Source organism: Thermobia domestica, chromosome 5 (genome assembly GCF_964235325.1).
Source record: "Thermobia domestica chromosome 5, izTheDome1.hap1.1, whole genome shotgun sequence".
NCBI classification, from domain to species: Eukaryota; Metazoa; Arthropoda; class Insecta; order Zygentoma; family Lepismatidae; genus Thermobia; species Thermobia domestica.
Window position 1 is genome coordinate 167,011,088 of NC_137458.1, and position 26,294 is coordinate 167,037,381.

At 35.9% G+C, this 26,294-nt stretch overlaps 1 protein-coding gene across 2 annotated transcripts in view; it reads left to right on the top strand.

Moving 5' to 3' along the window:
- The first annotated feature begins 1,702 nt into the window (after nucleotides 1-1,702).
- LOC145686256 (histone chaperone ASF1A-like) overlaps nucleotides 1,703-26,294 on the top strand; it is a 67,333-nt gene continuing 42,741 nt past the window's right edge. Inside the window, exon 1 of one of the 2 annotated variants that reach the window (XM_081759370.1) lies at nucleotides 1,703-1,859. In XM_081759370.1, the coding sequence (XP_081615496.1) occupies nucleotides 1,754-1,859 (106 nt within the window). In that variant the 5' untranslated portion in view covers nucleotides 1,703-1,753. The remainder of the gene's footprint in view (nucleotides 1,860-26,294) is intronic. The other variant, XM_081759371.1, reaches the window with a different exon arrangement.

The following is a 26,294-nucleotide window of genomic DNA, read 5'->3' on the forward strand; positions in this document are numbered from 1 at the left end:
TCTCCATAGCAGAATGGATAAAGTCATGGTTCGATAACTTCACGGTTCGAAACCCGTCTCGGAAGCTGCAGGTTTTTTAAATTCTTAATTCCTCAGTTCTCAAGGTGTTTCTCTCCATTCGTAATCATCTGATGCTCTCAAAAGTGTTCTCCACCTTAATTCGACAACTGCCTAATGTGATCCTCGCAGTTCGAAACCTTCCCTTGTTCTGTATCACAAAATCACAATTTTCGTCATAATACGAATGCTATCGGATCATTTTTCCCCAGTTCTAAATATGTGTATATAAATATTTCTCTCCATATTTCAATCTCTCTCTCTGTCTGTCTCTCTTAATGTTGCCCAGGAACTCATATGGCTTGAGATCAAACCTTCGACTCTTGAAACCAAATGTAAGCTCTCTAGCAATGTGCTAGCGTAACTCTATAGGTTTGTTGCTAAAAGCAGCTTTATTTTAGATTTTAATCGGGGGGGGGGGGGTCTCCGCCGACAAAAAATTTAAACTTATTTATTAGTGTATTACTATATATTTGCTCAAACTTTATGTATTTATGAAGCTCAAGGAAGGGGAAATTACACCCTCCTGTCCTGACCAAATGACGCTCTTGGAACATTTGCTTGCAATTACTGAAAGGAAATGAAATGAATCATTGAATAAAATTCATTTTTGTCAGTAGATATTCTTGAGCTCTGTGCGTGCATTACAGACTTTAGGAAGCACAAAACTTAGTGCCGTTATTGGCAATTTCCATAGATTTCATAGGGAGCATCTTACTAGCGTGCAGTCTTTAAAGAAGGGAAAGAATTAAACTAAAGGTATTAATGAAGCTATGGGAAAATTGTGTCTTTTTTTAAAGGCTCTTAGAAGATATTTCAGAACAAACAAATGAAAAAGACTATTTTAGAGCTATAACATTGTAAACTTTATTCCTGTTTTTTTTTCTTCTGAATGGAAAGAGTGTACTACGTCACACACACTGCTTTAGACAAGGAGAGGTGGAGGAGGGTGGGAGTTGGATTGAAGACAAGAAATAACTAATCGATCGAGACATGTATTTCTGGATTGCATAAGGAAACGGGGCAAGAGTTTGTTATTAATTTGGACTTAGAATTTTTGTAACAATTTCTAAGCCGCGGACTGTACCACTCCGGCATTTGCCTGGTGTGAATTAGGAAAACGTTATTCAGGGTGGCTGGCCTGAAAAAGCATGTTATACTTTTTCGACCGAGTGAGCCCACCAGGAATCGAACCCGGGACTGCTCTCACCGAAGGCAAGGCGTTAGCAAGTACGCTACGCGGGGCCACGATTATAAATTTTGACAGAGCTAAAACAGCTGGCTAGGATGGCGCGTAAAACAGATGACTAGAGTAGCGCGCGAAGAACGTGCTCCCGGGAGCATTACTCTCCCGAACTGGTTGTAAACAGAGACCCTACTAGACTTAATTTGAAACCGATTAATGCAAGTGCACATCCCAAAAGTAATTGTTTAAGGTACAGAGAAGGATTTTTTAGAAATGAAATTTATATGCAATGAATATATGTACAATTCCAGATTCTTAATCTACACGAAAATCAGGATTATAGATTATAACCGAAAATAATTAATAATTTTAATCTGAAAGGGAAAAATTGAGAGAATAGGTTAAAAACTACTTTCACCTTTAACAGGAAAAGGATTAAATACTTCTTTGCAGTACGCTCCAGTACTTGGAAAAAGATTATGTGCTATTGGTTGTGTATTCAGCAATAGCATGATGGCTACGATAGTGCGTAGGCTGTTAGCCAATCAGTTAGTAACGTGCGCGAGACAAGATCAAATACTCCCGCCATTTGATCCTGAGTGGCAAGTTCGGAACGGTGAGTAAGAATTATTTGTGAAGTTAAGTATGTATTAATTAAAAATATAATGTGTGTATTCTTTTATAATACTGTAAATGTAGTAATGTGTGTAGTAGATTAATAATTAATTTTGACACTCGTATCAAAAATGTTTTTAAAACGAGAAAACACTGGCTCATTTTGACCAGCTGATTTAAAGATTTCGGCGGTGCGAGAAGTGTATGTATTTTGATATTTTAAATGCAATTATGTCTAAAGAAAAGTTCAATTGTATGCCTATGAAGTATATCTGGATTGTTGGGTTAAACCAAAAATGATTGGATGTAAAACTGATACAAGTGTTGTGCGAATTCGTGAAACTGATACAAGAATACTCTGTGCGATTTTGGCATTTATATTTGTTCTGTATTTAAGTTGTATTTTGTGGAAATTACAAGGAGTAAATTTAGTTTCTGTGGACAAGATTTCAAATTAAGCTCGAAATTGTATATATAGGTTACTTCATTGCATTGGAGTTTAGGGAAATAGGAAGTTCAGGGGGAAGGTACGGTATAGTTACACCACGAAAGTAGTACGCTCGTCGTACAATCTTCCAGTATTGTGGATGTATTATGTTAAATAGATGTTCAAGATTTAAATAAGCTGATTTATTCCGAAAGCAAATAGACTGGTCGATCGTACATCAAATTATAATGTACTAGAGTTTGGTAACTTGAGTATAAGGGCACAGTTCATACATTTGTTGAATAGTTGTATTTTCGCTCAAATATTTTTAATACAAACGCTAGCGTAGTGGAATGTATTGATATAACAGCTTTACTTGGCCCATTGAATCTTAACATTAGGTAAATTTCTAGTTACCCAGAGGATAACTTTAGCTAATCTTCCGCAGATGGCGGACCCTGATAAGTCACATGAACCTGTTTTCGACGTTGTATTACTACTAATCTGTTGTGACTTAAATTCATTATCTGCAGTTTGTTTGATTTCCGGCGTTCACTTTTTACTGTTAATCACACTGTTTATTTCCATGCTTAGTTTGCTCTCTTCCTACATCCGTATTAATCTGTATAGTATTAGAGCGCAATATTAGTACTTTCCAACTGTTATGTGTTGCAAATTACAATACGCATTGGGGGGCGCGGTGGCTCAGTGGTAGAGCGTTCACCTCTGGTGCTTGGGGTCTCGGGTTCGATCCCAGCCTCCGCCAAGTGAACTTTGTGGTGGACAAACACCGTGCTCGTGGGTTTTCTCGGGGTTCTCCCGTTTCCTCCCACTTTCTTCATTCCACCATTTCACTCATCTTTCATAATCACAGTCTCCTTTAGCCTAACCGGCATAACCGTGGGACGTAAAACTTGAAGATTTCATTTCATTTCATTTTTACGATACGCATTACTCAGAAATTACTAAAAGAATGAATCGTTACTGTATTAGGTAAATAAACTTATAAATGGGGTTTCGGTGTGGTCCTCATTATCAAACATGTCCGTGGGATGTTAAAAGTTACAGAACTCAATCAAAAGTACGTCTTTCCTTTCCTGCGTGCTATTCCATTCTATGGGAGCTTACTTGTCTTTCTGAAAAAATTAATTTCTTCTAGCATAACATGTACTAGTACTAAATAAGAAGCTCATTGCTAGTTGCAGATGACTTCACGAGATATTGAGTATAAATACAGTATGGACGTATGGCATTAAAAACTAACACTAGTAACCAACTTATGTTAGATGGTCACACCAAAGCTGTCTAAAGCCTCTCAGACGGGACTAAAGTAAGGCTGCGATTCACGGTCTAAAATTCACGACCTTACTTAACGATCGTTTGAGATGTAACTTGCCCCTAGTTCAAGTTGAAATTTTCCCCTGTCCTTATGAGGATCCTGACTTGGAAGAAATAGAAGCAGTTGCTATTTTCTTCTGGATTTTAATACAACTAACAATCAGAAAAGAGTAGTGCCTGACGACATTCAACTATATTTCTCGCTGTAATTTCAAAATAATGCTGCCTGAACAAGAGAAGCCTTTAAGTATTGATAATCATACTTTTTTTTTTTTTTTTTTTTTGTGTATAACATGAAGCACAAATTAATTATTTAAGAAAAATGCAAGAATAAAGACCTTAGAGAGGTATGCAGTGACGTTATCCGCCCGAACACTACAGTTGTGAACAAATGTAATTACGTCTTTTAAAAGAATAAAAGTAGGTGATTTAAGTATATCGTTCAATTTGTATACCAAAAAAATATAACCTGTTAAAAAAAAGGGTCAAGGGGGCCAAAACTAACCTAACCTAATATAAAGTTATATTATGTAATCAAACGAAAGCTAATGGAAAGAAGTGGAGAAATTGCAAATTTCGTGTGGAAGAATTTACTAGACCCCGTAACGGAACATTGGGCAAAAAAAGTGTGCAGGTTTATTTTTGGCGCACCACTCGAAATAATTGTTCAAAAATTATAATTCTTTCACTAATTACCTTCTTATAGTTTTCTAAATGATTCACGCTGGGCAACATGAAAGTATCCACATGTCATAGTTAGAATTCAAGGGGGTATCATAAGCAATTGTTGAAAGACTATAGTTCTTTTACGATCTCGTATAAGTACAGCGTCCGGATACATGCATAAAACTACAGCCCAAAATACACAAAGCAACGTGTGCTAGGTCGCCAGTAAAAAGCACGAATGCTGTCTATCATAGCAGAGCGATTGGGTGAGTCTGAACGGAGCAGGCGCGTCAGCGAAGGTGGGTATCCGCATAATCGAGGGTAGTGAAAACTAGTTGGTTTTGACAATGATACGAGTTTCAATAGCATTTGTCATGGTTTCATACTAGTAGCGTTCGACTTGTAAACAAAATTCATCTGTAAACTGTGGAGAAATTCACCGCCGGTGGAAAATACTCTATACAGTCATCTTTCAAATCAACTCACTTATTTTATCCGTCGTAAAGCACTTATAATAATTTTAGACTAGTAATCCTACACTTGTAAACGTAAAATTCAGATGTGATACGCCAAAACTAAACCAGCGCGAAAAACAGAAACAATGAGAGTTAATTGTCATGAGTGTTATGTGGCTTTCGTACAATTTTACAATGCTGGCACAATACAAAAATTCCGGGTGTAGTGCGTGAGATGGGTTCCCGGCGCGGTATAAGTTCACTTTATGGGCTATGTGAGCACTTTTTGTGAGTAGCACCTGTATTCTGCATATCCTTAGTACATTCAATAATAAGCTTAATGCTATAAATTAGGAATGGCCAAAATTTTCCGGATTCGGGAAATTTCACTTTCCCGAAATTTTTCCGAATTCCAGAACTGGCCAAACTTACTATAAATGAGAAACTGAAATCGGCATTAATCATTTTTTTGTATTTGTCATCACTTCTTTAAAATTATCGAAACAAATGAATAAATTAATCTTTACTTGACAATTTTGGATTTGGAAAATGAAATTTATTCTTTAAACTTACACTTCAACTACAGGAAATTCTTTAAGAAGTTTTTTTTTTTTCTCTCTCTCAATAAATGTATAAAGTTTCTTACAAATTTCAAATTTTCCGTGATACAGTCTGTCATCTCTTCAAAATTATGTAAACAGATGAACAAAATCTATTAACCCTTAGATACACTTCCAGGGTCAAATTGACCCCGCGAGTATTTCAATTCATTTTTTCTGTGAGTTCTCATATCATTATGAGTTCTCATATCATTATTTGTGCTTATAATTGCTGGTATGAAATAATATTTTTGTGTAGAAATGTTTCTCTGTTACGTGATATTCAACAAACACCCCTTTTTTACACTTTGTGGGTCAGATTGACCCTTACACTTTTTGAAATATTTTTCCTTACTATGGGAAACAAAAAGGTCATTGATAAATGTAAATTGTTTATCATTGTTGCAGTGAAGTGAAAATGAACAATTAAATGTTTATAAAATAAAAAGAAACGAAGAAAGAAGAAAATAATATCCTTTGTTACACTGAGCTTCCATATTTGTTTCAGATTTACAGTTTCTTGTGGTTCACTGGTCGAATTTCATACATAAATCCATAATGAGTGCTTTGGTAGAAAAATAAATATTGGATGAGCTGCTTGTAGAAGAAAGTGAAGATGACGAATCTGAACTTAACTATGACAATGTCTCGTAATCTTTCACGCCAGACTCGAGTGATGAATATCATAATGGAAGTGATAGCGAAGACGACATTCCCCTTGTAAACCGTATGTCATCTCAACCGGATAAACATTATATTTCTAAGGGCGGTACTGTTTGGAGCAAGTGTCCCCCTAAATGTTCAAAGACTCGTCCCTATAATGTTGATAGAAACAATCCCGGTCCTGATAACCATGTTGCTGTGTCTACACCAAAAAGTGCACTTGACTGTTTCTTAGCCCTAACCTTCTGGAAGAAATTCGATTTTGTGCTAATTTGGAAGGTAAACGGGTTGCACAAGGAAAGCGCATTGCCTGGAAAGAAGTAGATACCATCGAACTGACTGTTTTCTTAGGTGTACTGTTACTTGCTGGTGTTCAAAGGAGTACCTGTGAGAGAACTATTTTTTAGATTCTCGATCAAATCCCAGTTTTACAGCCACTATGGGTATAAACCATTACCTGAACAATCTCCGTATGATTCGATTTGCTGACAAACGTACAAGGGCTGTGAGAAGTATGATTGATCGCCTTGCACTTAATAGTTATGTACGGAATATATAACTGTACAAGTTATGGTGACGAGCTTATTTCTTACTATAGATGAATAGTTAGTGCCTTACAAAGGTAGGTGCGGTTTTATTGAATATATGCCGCAAAAAACCAAAGAAATATGGTATAAAAGTACTTTGGATTTGTGAATCGAAATCTGGTTATGCGTACAAGGGCATAGTGTATACTGGTAAGATACCTAAGGGGGAGCTACAAACACTAATCTGTCTGGAAGTAAGCTTTGTTCCAAAGAAGAGTAAAAGTGTTATTCTTTTTTCAATGTATCATGACGCTAGAATTGACCAGAAAAGCAATAAGAGTAAACCTGAAATAATTACATTTTATAATGATACAGAAGGTGGTGTTGACTTACTGGACGAGCTAGTTAGAACGTACACAGCCAAAAGACAAACAAAACGTTAGCCATTGGCATTATTTTTCAACATATTGGATGTAGCCACTGTAAATGCTTACATTTTCTACACATCTACATGTCCAGATTTGAAACCGAATCTCACGGATCGTCGCACTGTTTCTGAAGGAACTGGCAGAGGAAATGATGAAACCTCTTATGGAAAAGCGAGCTTGTATTCCGAATTTGAGAAGAACTGTAGCAGATGCTTCGATAAGGTGTGGAATCAACATGTCAAAAACAACGAACGACTGTTGGAGAGCCAAAGAGAAAAGTATGTTCCGTTTGCCCATATTCTAAGGACAGAAAACTTCAACATGTTGCTATCGTTGTCACAAGTATATTTGTTCATTACATACCATTTCCTTATGCGAAGACTATGTGTAATGTTGTATCAAAGAAAGTAAAAGGAACATTTTGAAGTAAGTATAAGGAACATAGTACAAGAGCAGTGAAAGAAGGAACAAATTTAGTACATATTTCTAGTTGAGATTTGGACAGCATTAGCTACATCAATTGTCATACAAAATTATGTTTAAATTCAAAGCAATAAACTTCTGACTAGTATAATATATAAAAACATTGTTATTTTTCTCAGAAAGGTAAACTAAATGTTGTTTGCATTATAGTTCATGCAATATTTACTCGATTAACTTTGTACAATTTCATGTAATAGTTTATAAGGCATCTAGCTTCACGTGCAATTCGAACCACTTTGTACGACTGAAACTCAAACTTTAAACCCTTGGTTGTGTGCTAGCTACCTTAAACCAACCTAACCATTGCGACTGATTAGTGGCATGCATAAACACTAATCAATAGCAAATCTACTACACTTCACAGCACTATACCACTATGCAGAAAAAAACGTAAAAAATAGGTGCTTTCAATCTGTTTCCTTGTTAAATATATGTGGGTCAAAATGACCCTGGAAGTGTAAAAGGGGTGATTTTTTTAGAAGTGTATTTACGGGTTAATCGTTGATAGATGGTGAAAGGTGAGTTTTGGATTTACAGAATGAAAGTTACTTTTTAAATCTATACTTTGAACTAGATAAAAGTTTGAAAAAACCGGTCATAAATGGGCTGGTAAGAAGTTTGTACCAGTCACCGGCTTTAATCAAAATAACAGCAATATTTCCGGCCAGGCCGGTGAAAAACCAACTCTATCCTTTTCCGAAAATTAATTTAAAACAATTAACAAAGATAGACCTATAATTCATAATTTATAAAGTAAATGTTTCAAAATGTAATAAACGAAATTAAATATCTTCCAGCGTAAAATAAATAGCTTTATTGTTGAAGTATTCACTTCCGATGCTTTGCGCATTCCATTGCGGGAATTTCCCGAACACTTCTTTCACGACAGGTTTTCCCTGAAAATGCAGCTTGCTTTACTGTACATCGAAACTTCAATTAATACTGAAGTTTGAATGCAGCACTTGAAATAGTGTTACGTAGTCTTGGGAGCTCCGAGCATTAAGCTTCTTAATTTTGACAAGAATTTTTATGCTATTGCTGGTGTTGATTCTACAGAATGCTTATTTGAAGGGTAACAACAAATGACTTGCTGGAAAACCAATTTTTTGTTGTTGGAAAACCAAATTTTACTGAATACCTGAATACTTTTGTTACCACCAAAGGTAAGAAATAATACTAATAGTTTTACTAATGTATTTACATATTTACTGTTAGTACCGGCACCTATGACCTTAAACCCGTCAACGTATGAGAGATAATGTGTCTCGGCGGCGCGGAGTCAGCAAGCACACTATTCACGGAAAGTATTTTTCTAAAATATAGAATTGCTTATTTTACTTCAAATAGGCTCTAATCATAATCCACACATTGCTTTGTTCTAATTATCTCAAGCTAAGGGAAGTTTTTTTTTTTTATTCATTCATTCAGTTTATTCAGAACTTTATAAAGGTCTTATGTTGAATGTTGTTTATCTTAAAGTGAAAGCATCTAATTCGCCCAAAGAAAGTTCAAAATCTGATAAAAATAACTTTCAATGTGATCACCTTAGTTGTACCAATAATATACTAACAAAAAGCTCAAAAACCCAGGTGGGTTTTAAGGCGTTTTTTTTCAGGTGGGTCCAACCCGAAAAAACCCGCTGGGTTTTTTTCGGGCTGGGTCCACTTGGGCGAACCCTGGTTATCACGTTTCATTCCCACTTATTATTCGTACTGTATCAGACCTAAATTCCTCATTCTTTACTCAGAGATCATATTACAAAAGCAACTTTTTTTTATGTAACTTTATGGATGTTTCTTTGTGATTTTTTAAAAATAGTTTATTATGCAACCAAAGGAAAATACTAATCATTGTTTCGTTTTAATAAAGTTTACTATTGATAAAATACATCGAAAGGCCGTACTTCTTGGGGAGGGGGTCATACAAACCCCACGAGAGGCAATGATTGAAATAACAAGAATCTTTACTATTTATGTATAAGTGGTTCAGAGCCAAAGTAGACTCAAATAATTAGTTTCTTTATTCACTTTTCTTACTGATATGTAAAGTAAGTAGTTATATTTCTTTAACTTGGACTAATAAAAGTCGTAGTGAACAGACTTAAACTAAATTAGTTCTTCTGTACTCTAAATTAGTCCTTTAAAATTGGCCATATGTAATTCTGTATAATGGTTCCACTTGTGCAATTGTTCATCTTTTTGTCTTTGTCCTAATGACTCTTGACAATTATATTAACAAATATGCAAAGATCAGTCAACGTGTTTTTATCAGGAGTCCTTCGTGAGTTAGTCGGCAGACGTATCGCATTTGTGGCCACTTAGTCACGGTTTCTTGTTCAAATGAAGGACAATTTCTCTTGGATGTAAGCCGAGAAGCGGTTTGGATTCCGCTTTAAGCTTGACCCCTTCCAGCATAACCCCGTTATTGCATACTAACACCAAGGCGAAACAAGCTTATTTCTCTCCATATATGGTATGAGTACACAGAGCAAATTATTTAAACCAAAGAAACCTGTTTTTGTTTTTTCAATAAAAACAATGGTTTTTACCAACCCTGATTTGAACAGACAGTTTTGTGAGTTTGATTGTTCTGGTAATATATTTTTATTTATTTATTTATTTTTTTGTTTTAAACATGTTTGTGATACTGAAGTGAATTCCTATCGTCTCGCAATATTGTGTGGATTGATTAACATTGAAAAGAGTTTCTTCGGTAGACGCGAATTTAATGTCTGTCGAATGCGCCGTACTCAAAAGTGGATAGTCGGTGGTATTTGCGATGGAACTAATGAAATTATTTTGAGTGAGTGTAGTGAGAACTCTCGCAGTGCTGATTCCCTTTTAAAAATTATTTCTAAGCATGTACACTCATGTCCAAAATTGTCGCATGTCTATAAATGTTTTAGGAATATAATTTGATAACGAAATCGCCCGGTATTTCTTATAATGTTTGTATGTGTATAATCGGCAAAGACATGTATGTGGCAAATTTCATGTCAAAAGAGCAGTAAATAATAATAAAACGAAAATAAAACTTTCTTCTCCATTTAGCAAGATTGTTTTATTCGTTCTAATTTTCGTATTTATAATTCTTTCCCTATGAAATTTACCACAAATATACATTTCCCGATTATACACATAGTATCAGTATTAAAAGTACTCTGAAAAATCTTTATCAAATTATAATCTTACAAGAAGACAGTTATAGATATGCGACAATCATTTTGGACATGAGTGTACGTCCTGACTCCCGTTATTACTGATTGTTGGAAGGGGTACGTGGGTTTGGATAAGGGGCGGTGGACTCATATGACTGTTAATCATTCTCATAACTTTGTTGATCCCGAGAGTGGTGCACATACGCAGTCTATCGAGACTGTGTGGTTGCATTTAAAGAGGAATTTAAATTTGACTTATCGTTGTGATAATTTAATGCTTCGTTTTGCTTATTACTTATGGAAGAGGTTTGCTGCTGGTTGTTAGATTTGTGAAATGTATTTCATTTTTCTTCGTCATGCTGGATTGATTTATGGTTAGTGGTGAGTGTTACTTTATTTTTTTGCAGTTAATTTTTCTGTATTACGTTAGATTTATAGTAGTGGGTTTATTATTTATTGTTGTTTTCGATGTTTTCTTTACTGGTTCTTGATCGGGGGGTTTGGGGAGCGACAGCCCCCCATTTCGATCTCAAAATTGATAGTTTCACCTGAATTGATTTCTTGGAAGACTTTTTCTTCTGTTAGATTTGATTAGTAGTGGTTCTCAAACTTTCCGACAGCGCAGACCCCTGTTCATTCGGGAAGTGATCTGAGGACTTCAATGGAATGCTATCTGAAATTTCACATTGTATTAAGAATATACTAATTAGAATTACCATGGACAAGAAATAGATCAAGAAATATAATGCAATAAATAATTTATTCTAGAGATACATGATTATTTCCTAGTGAACGAAATTCAATTCAAAATACAGTACTTTCAGGACTGAACTTCATTATTTTTTTTGGAAATCCACGTGAGAAACAACGTTCTCAAATTAGGGGGTCACTAATGTGAGGAATGAAATTCTTTGAGTTGACTGCATTGAACTCGAATAATTTTTGTCACCATCAATCTTAGGTCCGATTCCACATTGACTATTTCGCTTTCAATTTTCAATACTGCAAAGAGGAGAAAAGGTCTGCTTACATAAGTGGTAAGAAAGCATAAAATGTTGCAATGCCTTTTTAGACAATTCTTCGTACAGCGTACACGCAAACCAATTTGAGTCAAACGTTACACGCAATGGTAGATCTAGGAACATTTTTTGGGAGGCTTGATGTTTATAAGCATACGAACATTTACTTCCTTTTTAAATAAATCTGAAATTGGTGGTACGGTGGGAGCTTTCCGCTACTTGAAGATTAAATTCGTGAAATTCCGAGGCGTCGTGCAGTTAATGTAAAACTTCTTTTGAAAAAAATGCCCTAACAAAGGAAGAACTTTCTCACTTGAAGTAGTCCTGTATAACGGTTGACCAGCTTCAGGGCAGAAATTTAGTAAATTAGGAGAGCATTTAAATTTACAAACGTAGGTATAATTTCTAGTTGCTTTTTGTTTAGTAACTGAAAAAATACTTTTTGCATAATAGCTGAGTTCTATTTTATTACTCATTTCACTTTTTAGACGTCGTGGACCTCCTGGTTAGGTCCCACGGACCCCACTTTGAATGCTACTGGATTGATTAAAGTACGGCTACTTTCATTTTAATATTCCAGCATATAACACAGTGACGACTAAGTTCTTTGCACTATATGGCCACAACTCTTGTTTCAATTTTGAAGATCCAATTTAGAAGTCTTTTTGCAGTGTGATAGGGGAACAAAACGGAAGTGCTAACTCATGCAACAGTATAAAAATGAAATGGAATCTTAGTTTAGTCTCACTATTATATAATTTAGACTAAGGGAGGCGATGATTAAAAGCAAATGAATTGAAAGAATTAGTAGAGTGAAATGGGAATACCCCGAGAAAATCCACGGACACGATGTTGTCCACCACAACGTTACTTGGCCGAGGATCGAACAAAGAACCCCACGCACTAGAGGTATAAGAGCTTTACCACTTTTTAAAAATTTAACTGATTCACCGAACAAATAGCAGTAACAAGGCCGTGTCTAGTTTTCAGCTGAGATCATCAAACCCTATATAATATGAACTTTCCAAAGTATTATGAAGACTTTCTTACGCAGTTCACTTTCTCCAGCTGTTGCTCTGCCTTAATACAACATGTTCACTTTATTTTTAAACTAGCTCTTATAGTTCATTAATATTGTTTTTACAAGAAAATGTGGCAACGCTGGGAAGAAGATAAGTATATACACAAATTGAGGTATTGGAGAACCAGCAGGGTTTCTTTTCCTGCTCATGGAGGTGCAGATTCATTCACACCATTGTTCTTCACTGATCTTCAAAAAGTTGGTAGGGGAGGGAAACAAGTTACGAAATAAGATCGTTCATCTAATGTGGGGAATGCATATCTTCAAAGTTACGTTGGTTAACAAGCTGATCATATGGTTCGGAAAAAAGGGTTGCGGAAGGCGAGACTGATGGCTGTCGGAAATGAGAATCTTATCTACCTACCCATCTTTTTATTTGTATTTGGGCCCTGCTGTTTGGTCACTGGACGTTTGGGCGCGAGTTAAATTAAAAAGTCATTATTAGAGCAACTCACATTACGCTTTATTTTTTTGTGTAATTATGCTTTATTTTTTCCAAATTATGCTTTATTATGCTTTGTTAATTTGTCATTGTTTTATATTAATCGTGTATAATGTAAAATATTTACTATACATTATTCTAAATATCTTGATCTATTTATTAATACTTTATGCAACCAGTTTTTCATATTAATGAAATTTGTACTTAATTTCATTGTAAAGAGGCTTTACTCGAGTTTTTGTTTCACTTGTGTGCGCCTTCGAGGTGCATACAGAAAGGGAAAATAAGATATCACCAAAATATGACCGATTCCATTTCAAATCGTTCAAACCACAGTTGGTCCCCATTATAGTCTCAATTTCATTTATTTTTTTATATGGGATCTACATGCAATATTATTAGACCCATATTTTTTCTTTTTGCTGAAAAAAATTTTTCCTTCGATTTACAGCCTTCCAAAATGGCTGCCCTCCTTTCGGATTGCTCGAAAAACTGAAAAACACGTCAAACTAAAAATTGTATTGTAGAGAAACGAGTGTACTTAGTAACATAATCGCAATAACAGGAAGAGTATAGAGTTGTATGTTTCGGTAGAGGACCAAAATTCATTTATTGGTCCAATAGGAATCGCGCAATTCACTCGCAATGTTGCCACCTTTGAAATTTTTACTAACTTCAAACATTTATTTTTCTGTCCTCACGAGCAATATCAACCATCTGCTTCTAGCATCGAAATCTACTCCATCAGGTCTCTTGAAAATGTAAAGGACTTACGTTTCTGATTACTACATCCCACGTTATAGCATGATGAAAAGCTGAAAATTTCATTAAGACGTCATGTTTGGACGCCATTTTCTCAAAAAACCCACTTTTTAAAAATCGGATTTTTTTTATAATTATTGAAGAAGTACCTAAGTATTTAATATCCGTTAACCGTTCATGCGGCTGCATCCCCTAACATTCGCAATTAATTATTGAAATTTCGATTTTTGTACTTGCAATGTAAATATTTCCTATGGGCACTTAGGTTCTATACACAAGGCGATTTGAAAGAGAGTATGAAAATTTTAAGAGATGAATCCTGACATCAAATCCAGTAGAAAAGTTCCTATAAACATTAGTCGAATTCCGCTTCGTTTTCGAGTTACAGGGTTTCCAACTCGGGAACAAAATCGGCTCATGACAATGGAAAATAAAATATAAATTTCGTGTTAAATCAGAAACTATGTGCTAAAGTTATGATGTTCAGAAAGTTGATTTGTATGAATATGATAATTTTTACGTGCGTTGCAATTCGGTTGTCAGCGTTGCCAACTTGCTAGAACTTTTATTTGTTTCCAAATGACACTACGTGGTTTTTATTTGATATTTGATAATTATTAATGATTGTAAACATCACATAAAGCACAATTTTCCCCACATCACCTCAGTTTTCGAAAACTTACATGTATTTCATTATAAGGTTTATCTCGTGCGTTATTGATAGTTTGCAACATTACGAGTGAATTTCACTTGATGTTTGCCTTCATTAGTAAAACCAAAATGTCGAATAAAAACTACGTCTGTGTAAGTTGTAATAATAATAATAATAATAATAAAATAAAATAATAAAGATGATTTTTTTTTATTATTGCAAAACCTCTCGTAACTCCACGCATCAAGTTCGAACTTAATCAAGAAGTTCTGCTGCAACCACGAAGCAGTTTATTACGAGATTCTGTGTCGTGAACATCGTCCAACTGTTCTCTGGAACCATGGAAATTGTCTTCACTGATAACATGACATTGTAGTGCACTAGTTAGTGTTTGTGTGAATAACAATGGGGAAGTCCTACACAGAGAAAAACCCGTTCTCCGTACAGCGGTATATTGGACAAATATACGGTATCCTCTTGCTTACTACAGAAATCAGTACGGAACATACGCTATCCGGATGTTACATAGGCACTGCCCTTAGGTGTTACATCATGCCGTTGCAGGATGTCTGACATCTAACAGTTTTCCGTATATCACATGCATATACTTATGTTACCTTCGTCAGCTATATGTTACATACATCCATTTGTGAGATCCTGACCGCCTACATTGTTTCATACAGAAAGTACGTATAAATGGAACACTTATACAGAAAGTATTATAAAACATGCATTTTCAGTTATGCGTCTGCTGTACGTTGTCCAAAAATTACAGGAATTACGCATATAACCTATCTTTTTAAGTGCGCCACCTACAGTTTTTTTTCTCAGTGTATTACAGTAAGGACCGTATTAAATGTGTTGATGACTCTAAAAGGCATAAGATGATTGTGTACAGAAAGAATTCTTGACAAACATTTTATCTTGCGGTAAAATATATGTATTGCGTACAGCGCGTCTGCCAAAACATAGTATTAGGAGAGGATGATTATTCGTGTAAAGAGTGGTTTGAATATTTACTGTGAATAACGTGAATGTGTGTGAAATTGGTGATGACGAGAGATGTAAATATGAAATTATGCACCAGCAAGATAAAGAATTTGTTCCTCTGAATGTAGATTTGGAAACAACCAGACATTTAACATGCTAAACATGAATGTCCTCCCATTAAAACGGCCGTTATCGGTGAAACCTAGACTACGGTGAAGGATCTCAAAATTTTTCATACTGCCTTTCAAATCGCCTTGTGTACAGGACACAAATAATCATCCTCCCCTAATAGTACGTTTGGGCAGACACGCTGTACGCAAGCCATATATTTTACAGCGATATATATATATATATATATATATATATATATATATATATATATATATATATATATATATAATATTTATTTATTTTCCTAGAATTCTTTCTGTGTACAATCATCTTACGGCTTTTAGCATAATCAACACATTTAATACGGCCCTTACTGTAATAGGACTTCCCCATTCTTATTCACAAAAACGCTTAACTAATGCACTACAATGTCATGCTACCAGTGTAAACAATTTTCATGGTTCCAGAGAACACTAGGACGATGTTCACGACACCGAATCACACAAACTATGAATAACGCACGAGATAAAACCTTTTAATGAAATACATGTAAGTTTTCGAATACTGTGATGATGTGAGGGAAAATTGTGCTTCATGTGATGTTTGCAATCATTAATAAATACCAAATATCAAATAAAAACCACGTAGTGTCATTTGGAAACAAATAAAAGTTCTAGCAAGTTGGCAACACTGACAACCGAATTGCAACGCATGTAAAAATTATAATTCATACAAATCAACTTTCTGAACTTCATCATAACTTTAGCACATAGTTTGATTTAACACGAAATTTATATTTTATTTTCCATTGTCGCGAGCCGATTTTGTTCCCGAGTTGGAAACCCTGTAACTCGAAAACGAAGCGGAATTCGACTAATGTTTATAGAAACTTTTCTACTGGATTTGATGTCAGGATTCATCTCTTAAAATTTTCATACTCCCTTTCAAATCGCCTTGTGTATAGGACCTAAGTGCCCATAGGAAATATTTACATTGCAAGTACAAAAATCGAAATTTCAACAATTAATTGCGAATGTTAGGGGCTGCAGCCCCATGAACGGTTAACGGATATTAAATACTTAGGTACTTCTCCAACACATATGAAAAATTCAGATTTTTAAAACGTGGGGTTTTTGAGAAAATGGCGTCCAAACATGGCGTCTTAATGAAATTTTCAGCTTTTCATTATGCTATAACGTGGGATAAAGTAATCAGAAACGTAAGTCCTTTACATTTTCAAGAGACCTGATGGAGTAGATTTCGATGCTAGAAGCAGATGGTTGATATTGCTCGTGAGGACAGAAAAAAAATGTTTGAAGTTAGCAAAAATTTCATCAAAGTTGGCAACATTGCGAGTGAATTGCGCGATTCCTATTGGATCAATAGACTAATTTTGGCCCTCCACTGAAACATACAACTTTATACTCTTCCTGTTATTGCGATTATGTTACTAAGTACACTCGTTTCTTTACAATAAAAGTTTTAATTTGACATGTTTTTCAGTTTTTCGACCAATCCGAAAGGAGGGCAGCCATTTTGGAAGGCTGTAAATCTAAGGAAAAATTTTTTTCAGCAAAAAGGAAAAATATGGGTCTAATAATTTTGTATGTAGTTTCTTATTTTAAAAAATAAGCAAAATCTGACAGTCGTGTGGACCACCCTGGACGATTTGAAATGGAATTACTCAAATACAGAAAGTGCTCAAGTTCAAGAGGTACACATAATATAGTGTGGAGTTCTTTAGTATATTCGTTGTTGGCGGAAAGTTTTCTTAATTTCCTTTTCCTCCACATCAAAGGATTACACCGAAAAGTTTAGAGAAATAAAAATTAGCTTCTCATTGTTGCATTGTTCTCAATGATTTTGCTTTGTAAATATTAGTTTTAAAAAATATTAATATAGTATGTTAAACTTGCAGTTAAACAGAATTTTTTAAGAATTGTTATATATTTTAAATTATGCTTTATTATGTTTTTAAAATTAGTTTCTTCTAGACTCTTAAATAACCACAAGCATGTTCAAGGTACCAACCATACGTCTAAATTGCTATTATGCTTTTTATGCTTTTGGGTTGCTCTAGTCATTCTTAGGCGCTCAGTACTAAGTTCGAATCAAGATATCACAAGGTGTCTACTGTAGTGGAAGTCCTTGAATTATGCTGGATTTTGTTTTACATACTAGAAATACTGTAATTTTAAAATTCTAAAAACTGAATTAACAATTAAACTTTGTAAATTTAAGTTTCAACCGAAGTTAAGTGTGCTTTTTGATAACTTTTCAAGCCAAAGGTAAGTAGACCAGGCTAGATATGATTTACTGCATTACATGCATAGTGAGCCTATTCCATTTAAAAACTTAAAGCAGGCCTTCTACTGTAGTTATGCAATAAGTGTAAATGCCAAACACATCTCTAGTGGCTAAATGACCAATATATGTACACTTAATTATTTTTCACTTTGAAATCATTCTTTTTTTCCTTTCGCCACTTTCTTTAATGCTTATTAAATGCTTATAATGGGACGAAAAGTGTTAAGTTTTGATTTATATTGAAATGTTAAAAAAAAAGAAAAAAGAAAAAAAAGTGATACCAAAAATATGGCATACTGCAGTTCCTAAACTGTCTTAGACACATTGTATGCGAAATATTTTTCCCTCAACTCGATTAGGATTTAGGATTTTTAATTTCTGGGCTCTCGGCATCTAAGGCCATTTAGCCCGTAATTTGAGGGAGCACACTATTCGGAGAAAGGGAAGGAAGCGGCCTGGATAGCTACCACCCCGGCATTTGCCTGGTGTGAATGAGGAAAACCTAATTCAGGGTGGCTGGCCTGAAAGAGCGTGTTACACTTTTTCGACCGAGTGCCCCCACCGGGAATCGAACACGGGACCGCTCGCACTGAAGGCGAGAGCGTTAGAAACTACCCTACGCGAGGCCACTTCCCTCAACTCGAGTGCGCGGAAATCTTTTATTGGTAGTTCTTTGTTGGACTTAAGGAAGAGAAGAGTTTGGCAAACGTAATACGAAAGAAAACAAATTTTAATATTCATAAGTGTGTAATTATTAACTTTTTTAAAAAATACAAAAATTAAATCAATGTTTTAATTAACATTAAGAAAATTATTAACAGTTCGTCTGATTTCTTCATTTCCTAGCTTTCTTATATAATACAAAAATTAGATCAGAAGTACAAGAATCGTGAACAAGCGAAAAATCAATCCATGACGAGGTTACGCAACAAATGCCACAAACGCATTCAACAATTTAATTTAGATGAATAAATAAGATATAGAAAATATACAGATAAATGAGTTGAAATAGAAGTGTAGCAAATATATATATATATATATATATATATATATATATATATATATATATATATATATATATATATATATATATAAAATCTTAATTCGCGCTTAGTTTTCAGTGCCTAGCTTACTTTATATGTCGTAAATTGTGATTTTTACTATGTACCTCACCCCCAAACGTCTGGCGGCTAAACGGGTTTGCGCCCAAACGTCCTGTCCCGCCTTCGTACATACTTATATTTTGTAGTTGACCATCCACCACAACAGAGTTGTTTGATCTGTTCATGATTTGTGGGTGAAGCATCGCAACCAAAATCTCGACGCCAACAACCTCACCTGGCAAAATTCTTGCATAGTCAAAATCTTCCAGGCGAAATCTAGCCTGGCCAGAGCCTCGCGGAATAAAACTTAGCCATCTAAACTCTCGCGATACCAAACCTTGCATTAGCGATTTCTTCCGTATAGTGTGTTTAAGATATATATTTAAAATATTCACTGTAGACTTGAAAATAATTCTAATGAATGAATGACAACCCAGAACACAAGTGATTTTATTAATTTTTAAGAGGAAAAGATAGGTAAGCAGTTAGCTCCCGGCTTACATACTTGTCGAGAAGAGATCTTCATGGTTTATGCTCATCATATAATTTAATTAAATAGAGGTGCAGAACAAGAGTTGGGTGCTTTGCTTTGGTTTTTTTTTTGGGGGGGGGGGGGAAATTTACGGGGAAAACCTGTTAGATTACTTTCAGTTAAAATTTCGCATGTTGCATTCTTCACTTTGGGTTTAGAATAGTGTTTACAAATCACTTCTACGTAAATTCTATTATATAAGAATTCATTTGGCCAAGAAACCAAGAATATATGGCGATCTGATCCGATGGGGTGTTCTTGCGTCACCCAGCTGAACATCTGGGCGGGAGTAATCTCTCAAACTCAGAGCTGAGAGATGGAACAGACAGCTGTTGGATAGGAACAGTTGTTTTTCACGTTGTGAACTGGAACGGAATGAGTAACACCTTGCAATTTTCAGGAATATGTACTCTCTGTTCAGAGACTCACTTAGTCAATAATTCAATGTTTGTAGTGTGAGATGGCTCGAGAACATTCATGTAGCCAGAAAACAGATACTATTGGAAACGTTAAGTTTATTGAATTTGTTATAAAACAAAATTCGAACCATTCAGAACTCACCCAGTTTCAAGAAAATATCCGTAGCTGTTAAAACCGATGTAGCTTTCTTCCAATCAGTTGCGGAAGACCTTTTGAAGGAGTAAGATTTATCGATGACCCCTTTTCTTCTCGAAATAGTGTTGAATCTTTTGAAAAAGTGTGCGCGAAGGGTGGTCAAAAAAAGGTGCCTTCCATCTCAATTCAGGCAGAGCATGTACCATCACCATCTCAGATATTGTTGAAACTTTTTATAGCAACTAGACATCTTTTTAAGAGACCCATATTTTTTTTGTTTTGTCGAAAAAAATTTTCCCGCCAAGTAATGGGCCATCAAAGACGGGGAGTACAATTTATGAATTGTAGAAGACATGGAAAATGGTCAAATTCAGAGCCTCACCATTCGGCTATGGAGCCAGGTAGTTACAATTCTTGTTGTGGTATGTACATAGGGATATAAATAAACTATATTTTATTATAGTTTAGTTTGCGCATGCGTATCTTTTTGTACATACATTAACAAATGAACGTCAATTTATCTGAAAAGTCGAAGTTTGCGAATTTTTTTCGAGCACTTTCGGTTCGAATTTTAAAATTCTGTTTTCACGGTTGGTAAGACCTGGTTACCCGCTTTCCGAAAAAAATTTTGTATCGCTTCTGTGTGCAACCGTTTTGTCGAAGAAAAAAAAAATAAATTTTAAAATTTTCAAAAATCGCGATTTTTGGGCGCCATTTTCTCGAAAACACCATCTTTTAAAATTCTGAAATTTTGTCAGATGGTTCAACTTTACGTGAATAATAAACACACCAAATACCATTCTCGACCAATGCTTCATGAATTAACTGCAGCCTTTTAGTTAGCGAAGTTTCGTTAACTTTGATGTCACAGTTAGCAACACTGGGAACAATAAAAGTGCAATGATTTGATGATGTTTGTCGTTCACATTCATTAACTGAAGAATAAAAGGTTTTCTTGACTATTATTATTATTTTGATCAAGAAGGCTCTGAAATAGTAAAATGGGCCTCCCCCTACTCCTTAGTTTTCTTAAACAGAAATAATCTGAGGTGGAAATTACGATTACGAAACACACAAATTTTTAAGTTTACTTGAAATGGCCATCCAATAAATTCTGAGCTACAAAAAGCCTGAACTATTACCTCAATGATGATTTGGAATGCTCCAGACAGTCTCAATTAAGTGCGATGTCATTACAGTGATCGAAAAAGGACAAAAAGTTAAAAAAAAATCGAAACGTTTTCTTACTCGTTTCAAGGAAATTTACTGACTTTTTAAACAGAACAATCCCAACATAAGAATGGGTCACTCGGAATTTTACAGTATTCGACTAAAGTGGGTCAGTCCGCAACCTGCGAGGGAAATATGTATGTGTGTGTGTGTGTGTATTGTGCAAATTTTAAGTTAGCTGCTACTGCGTTGCTACAAATCAAAGATGCAGCCTGTATTGAAGCTGTCATGAGTGACCTATTTCCTTTAGTAGTATGATCCGTAGAAAATAACTGTCTTCAAGAATGTGGTGAATGTCCTGGAGTGGAAGGAATAAGTGTGGAGTCTTTAATTATTGATCCTGATGAAAATGAGTTACGTATGCCATATGGGAAAACAATAATCTCATTAAAAAACTGACACTTTGTTTTCGTATCGTACATTGCTGGTTTAACTGTAAGAATTGTAATTCATGACTACATCAAGAAAGTCCAAAGAGAATTAATTGCTACCGAAAAGTATCGTATAAAATTTCAAGATACAAATTCTATTTTACTTCATGTGGACTTCGCTGAAAACATGACTGTTATTCTGCAAAGTGAAATTCAGAGTTATCACCGGAATATAAAACAACTGACAGTTTTGTTGTAATAAACGACGATAAAACACACGATTCGGCTCATGTACTCATAGCCATAGACAAAATTCTAAAAAATACTCGAAGAAAAGCGAAAATATACTTTATAGAAAAAGGTTTGAATACGAGAAAATAAGTGTCTACAATTTCCCAAACCGTGTCAGATTTCTGATGGTGCTGCATCCCACTTTAAAAATAGATTTCAGATGTTCGAGATGCAGATAGGTCCAATAAAGCAGTGGTTTTGCAGTGAAACCGGCCATGCAGTCTCTGCGACGGTATTGAGGAGGGGGGGAGGTGTACAGAATGTGGCAACGCGGCATAACCTTAGGCAAATACAGTTACGCAGTATCAAAAACCGCAGAAGAAAAAAAATGAAATGAAATCTTTGTTTTATGTCCCACGGTTATGCCGGTTACGCTAAAGGAGACTGTGATTCTGAGAAGTGAATGTTAAAAGTCTCTTAAGTAAGGGGCCCATTTTACTATTTCAGAGCCTTCTTGATCAAAATAATAACAATTTAGTCTGCAGTGTCTCTTTTGTTAAAAGTGAATGAAATGCAGAAAGTGGGAGGAAATGGGATAACCCCCAGAAAACCCACGAGCACGGTGTTTGTCGACCACATAGCCCACACGGCGCGATCTGGGATCGAACCAGGGACCCCAAACACCGGAGGTGAACGCTCTACCACTGAGCCACTAAAACCGCAGAAGAATTCGTGAGTATAGTGCAAGTACAAACTCCGGGTATTACTCTAGTTTTGTTGCCTGGAACTGAATTCTACGACCTCCGGAAGAAAAAAAGGGAAAGTATGCCACCGGTAACTGGTATTCAACGAAGTCATCTTTGGCTTTCGGAAAATGGCAAAGTTTTTATTGCAGTATCGGGTCACCATGAACTAACTTCATGCTTCCCCCAAAATCGAACTTCTGCAGTTAAAAGTGCAGATTTAAGAAATCTGCAAAAAGGAACTTTTGTTACATACATATATGTATGATAACTAGTGGTGCGTAGCAAAAATATTATGAATAAATCATGAATTACGTGAAGTTGAAGTGCTGTTTATGCTTCCACATGGACGTTCAGCATTTGTGACTATAGACAATATGCTACGCAGGGGCGGATCCAGGACGGACTTCTGGTAGGAATGGGGGGTTACTGCTACTTAGAGCTACGAGCTCCAAACTCTGAGATCGGTTTTATTTATATATAAAATAAAAGTTTCTTCCCTCTAGATCCACTCCTGGACGAGTTGTGAGTGAGCCAACACCTATTGGAGCACCTGCACGGTTACATGCTATTAGACACCAATCAAGCAAATGATTGGGCCATGTAAAAAATTAAAAAAAATAAAAAAAATCAGTGAAATTTTGTTTCCGAAGACCATTTTAAGTAAGTGAACTTGAAATTTGTGCTTTCGTAATCGTAATTTCCACCTCAGATTATTTGTTTAAGAAAACTGAGGAGAAGGGGGAGGCCCATTTTACTATTTCAGAGCCTTCTTGATCAAAATAATAATAAAAAAAATAGTCAAGAAAACCTTTTATTCTTCAGTTAATGAATGTGAACGACAAACATAATCAAATCATTGCACTTTTATTGTTCCCCGTGTTGCTAACTGTGACATCAAAGTTAACGAAACTTCGCTAACTTTAAAAGGCTGCAGTTAATTCATGAAGCATTGGTCGAGAATGGTATTTGGTGTGTTTATTATTCATGTAAGTTGAACCATCTGACAAAATTTCAGAATTTTAAAAGATGGTGTTTTCGAGAAAATGGCGCCCAAAATTCGCGATTTTTGAAAATTTAATTTTTTTTTTCTTCGACAAAACGGTTGCACACAGAAGCGATACAAAATTTTTTTCGGAAAGCGGGTAACCAGGTCTTACCAACCGTGAAAACAGAATTTTAAAATTCGAACCGAAAGTGCTCGAAAAAAATTCGCAAACTTCGACTTTCCAGATAAATTGACGTTCATTTGTTAATGTATGTACAAAAAGATACGCATGCGCAAACCAAACTACAATAAAATATAGTTTATTTATATCCCTATGTACATACCACAACAAGAATTATAACTACCTGTCTCCATAGCCGAATGGTGAGACTCCAAAGTTGACCATTTTCCATATCTTCTACAATTCATGAAGTGTACTCCCAGTCTTTGATAGCCCATTACTTGGCGAGAAAATTTTTTTCGACACACACACACACACACACACACACACACACACACACACACAAAAAAAAAAAAAAAGTGGGTCTCTTAAAAAGATGTCTAGTTGCTATAAAAAGTTTCAACAATGAGATGGTGATGGTATAATTTTATATTTTTTTTGCCCGAGTTGAAATGGAAGGCACCAAAGGAGGTTCTGACAGATGCCCCTGTAACGAATTGATTGCTGAAGGAAACTTCTAAAGAGCCAAAGATGATGTTGGTTATGGCACTCGCGCTGCATTGAAGAAATGTCCGGGCGTGAAGTGCTGAAACTCTGCAGTTCACGACAGATGTACAGGATGCTTGGTTAGGTTATTAAAGTTACTTAAAATGTCTCCTCAAGCATCCACTCAGGCACTTACGTATTTGAATCCCCACAAGATAGCATTGAACCCAGTTGAAGAGGTCACAATGACAAAAACATTGAACATTCTTGCATCATCCAATGTGATATTTGTGTGCGTGCCACAAGATGAAGAGGGGCAGTTCAGGGAACTAATTCCAAGAAGGAAACCAAATTAGATATCTTCTGGATGGACCTACTTTAAAATATAATAGGCTCATTCCACGTCAAATCACCCAGAAAAAATCCGAAATGTCGCCCACCGATTCAGATTTTAATGGAACTTCGTGTACTTGGTAACACTACTATGGTATGAAGACCTGTGAAATTTTTCTTACGAAATCCTAATAATTTGTGAGAAATAAGAGACCAAAGTTTCAGAATTTTAGGCATCCCGGTCGTTCTCGAGGCCATCTAATATTTCCTAGAGCTTAATACAAAAATTCATATCTCAGTATCTAAGCAATGTATCACTTGGAAATTTCTATCGAAGTGTATATGTCTCTAGAGCTAATTAAAAAAAAAAAAAAAAAAAAAAATCAGGATTGCTGTACATTAAGGGTGAAAATGCACCCTTGCACTTCAAAATAGTTAATTTTTTGTGTAAATTCCTAATTTTACGTAATGCGCATTATCGCTGTGAGGCGGAGCAATTACCTTGCCGCTCTTTTATCAAAATTGAACCTTAAGGTATGTTCTACGAGACTGTAAAATAAGTGGTTTTTTGAATGCTTCGGTTAGTAATTCTCGTTTAACAGTTCAAGGCCAACGCACCAGCTTTTCGTGTCATCTGTAAAGTGTTACTTCCATTGATGCAAGCAAGGTATTGGCACATTATTGCTCGATTCACTCCCACAGGTCTCAAGTAATTACTAAGTACACGTGTTTGTGTTGAAGTGTGTGGGGGTTCAGAGAAGCGGGATAACCAGGGTAGAAACATTCACTTTCGATATATATATATATATATATATATATATATATATATATATACAGATCAGAAAAATGGAAACACCTGTAGTTGACAACACGTCAGATGTATGGGTTGGCAGTGGTGTCGTGGTGCTCGCAGCACCGGACCGCTGGTGCTGGTGTGTTAGGTCGGTCTCCATACTACGTCAGGCGCAGTGCAACAGCAGTGTCCAGTGGCTGCAGCAGACGGAGGTAGTGTAAAATGGGAGACCTCTCAGATTTTCAAAGAGGGCAAATTGTTGGTGCGCGGTTATGTGGAGTGAGTGTGACGGCAGTGGCTACTGTGTTAGGTGTGACGCGTGGGACAGTGTCGAAGGTGATGACGGCCTACACAACACACGGGAAAACCACATCGGGGAAGCGGAACAATGGGCGGGAGAAAATCATGAGTGACAGGTCACGCCGGGTATTAAAGCGCATTGTCACGCAGAACCGTCGTGCCACTGCGGAGCAAGTGACGGAGGAACTCAATCAGCACCTCCCCCACCCTGTTTCGACAATCAGTCCGCCGCGAATTACATGACATGAACTTACGAGGTCGTATTGCACGGGCCAAACCGCTCATCAGGAACCATAACGCTTTCGCACGCTGTAAATGGTGCCGCGACCATGCAACTTGGACCATTGAGGACTGGAAACGTGTGATATGGTCAGATGAGTCATCTTTCACCCTATTCCCAACCACGGGCCGTGTTTGTGTGGAGAACGCCCAAAGAAGCTTATGATCTGCAGTGTTTCCGCCCAACTGTGAAACATGGCGGCG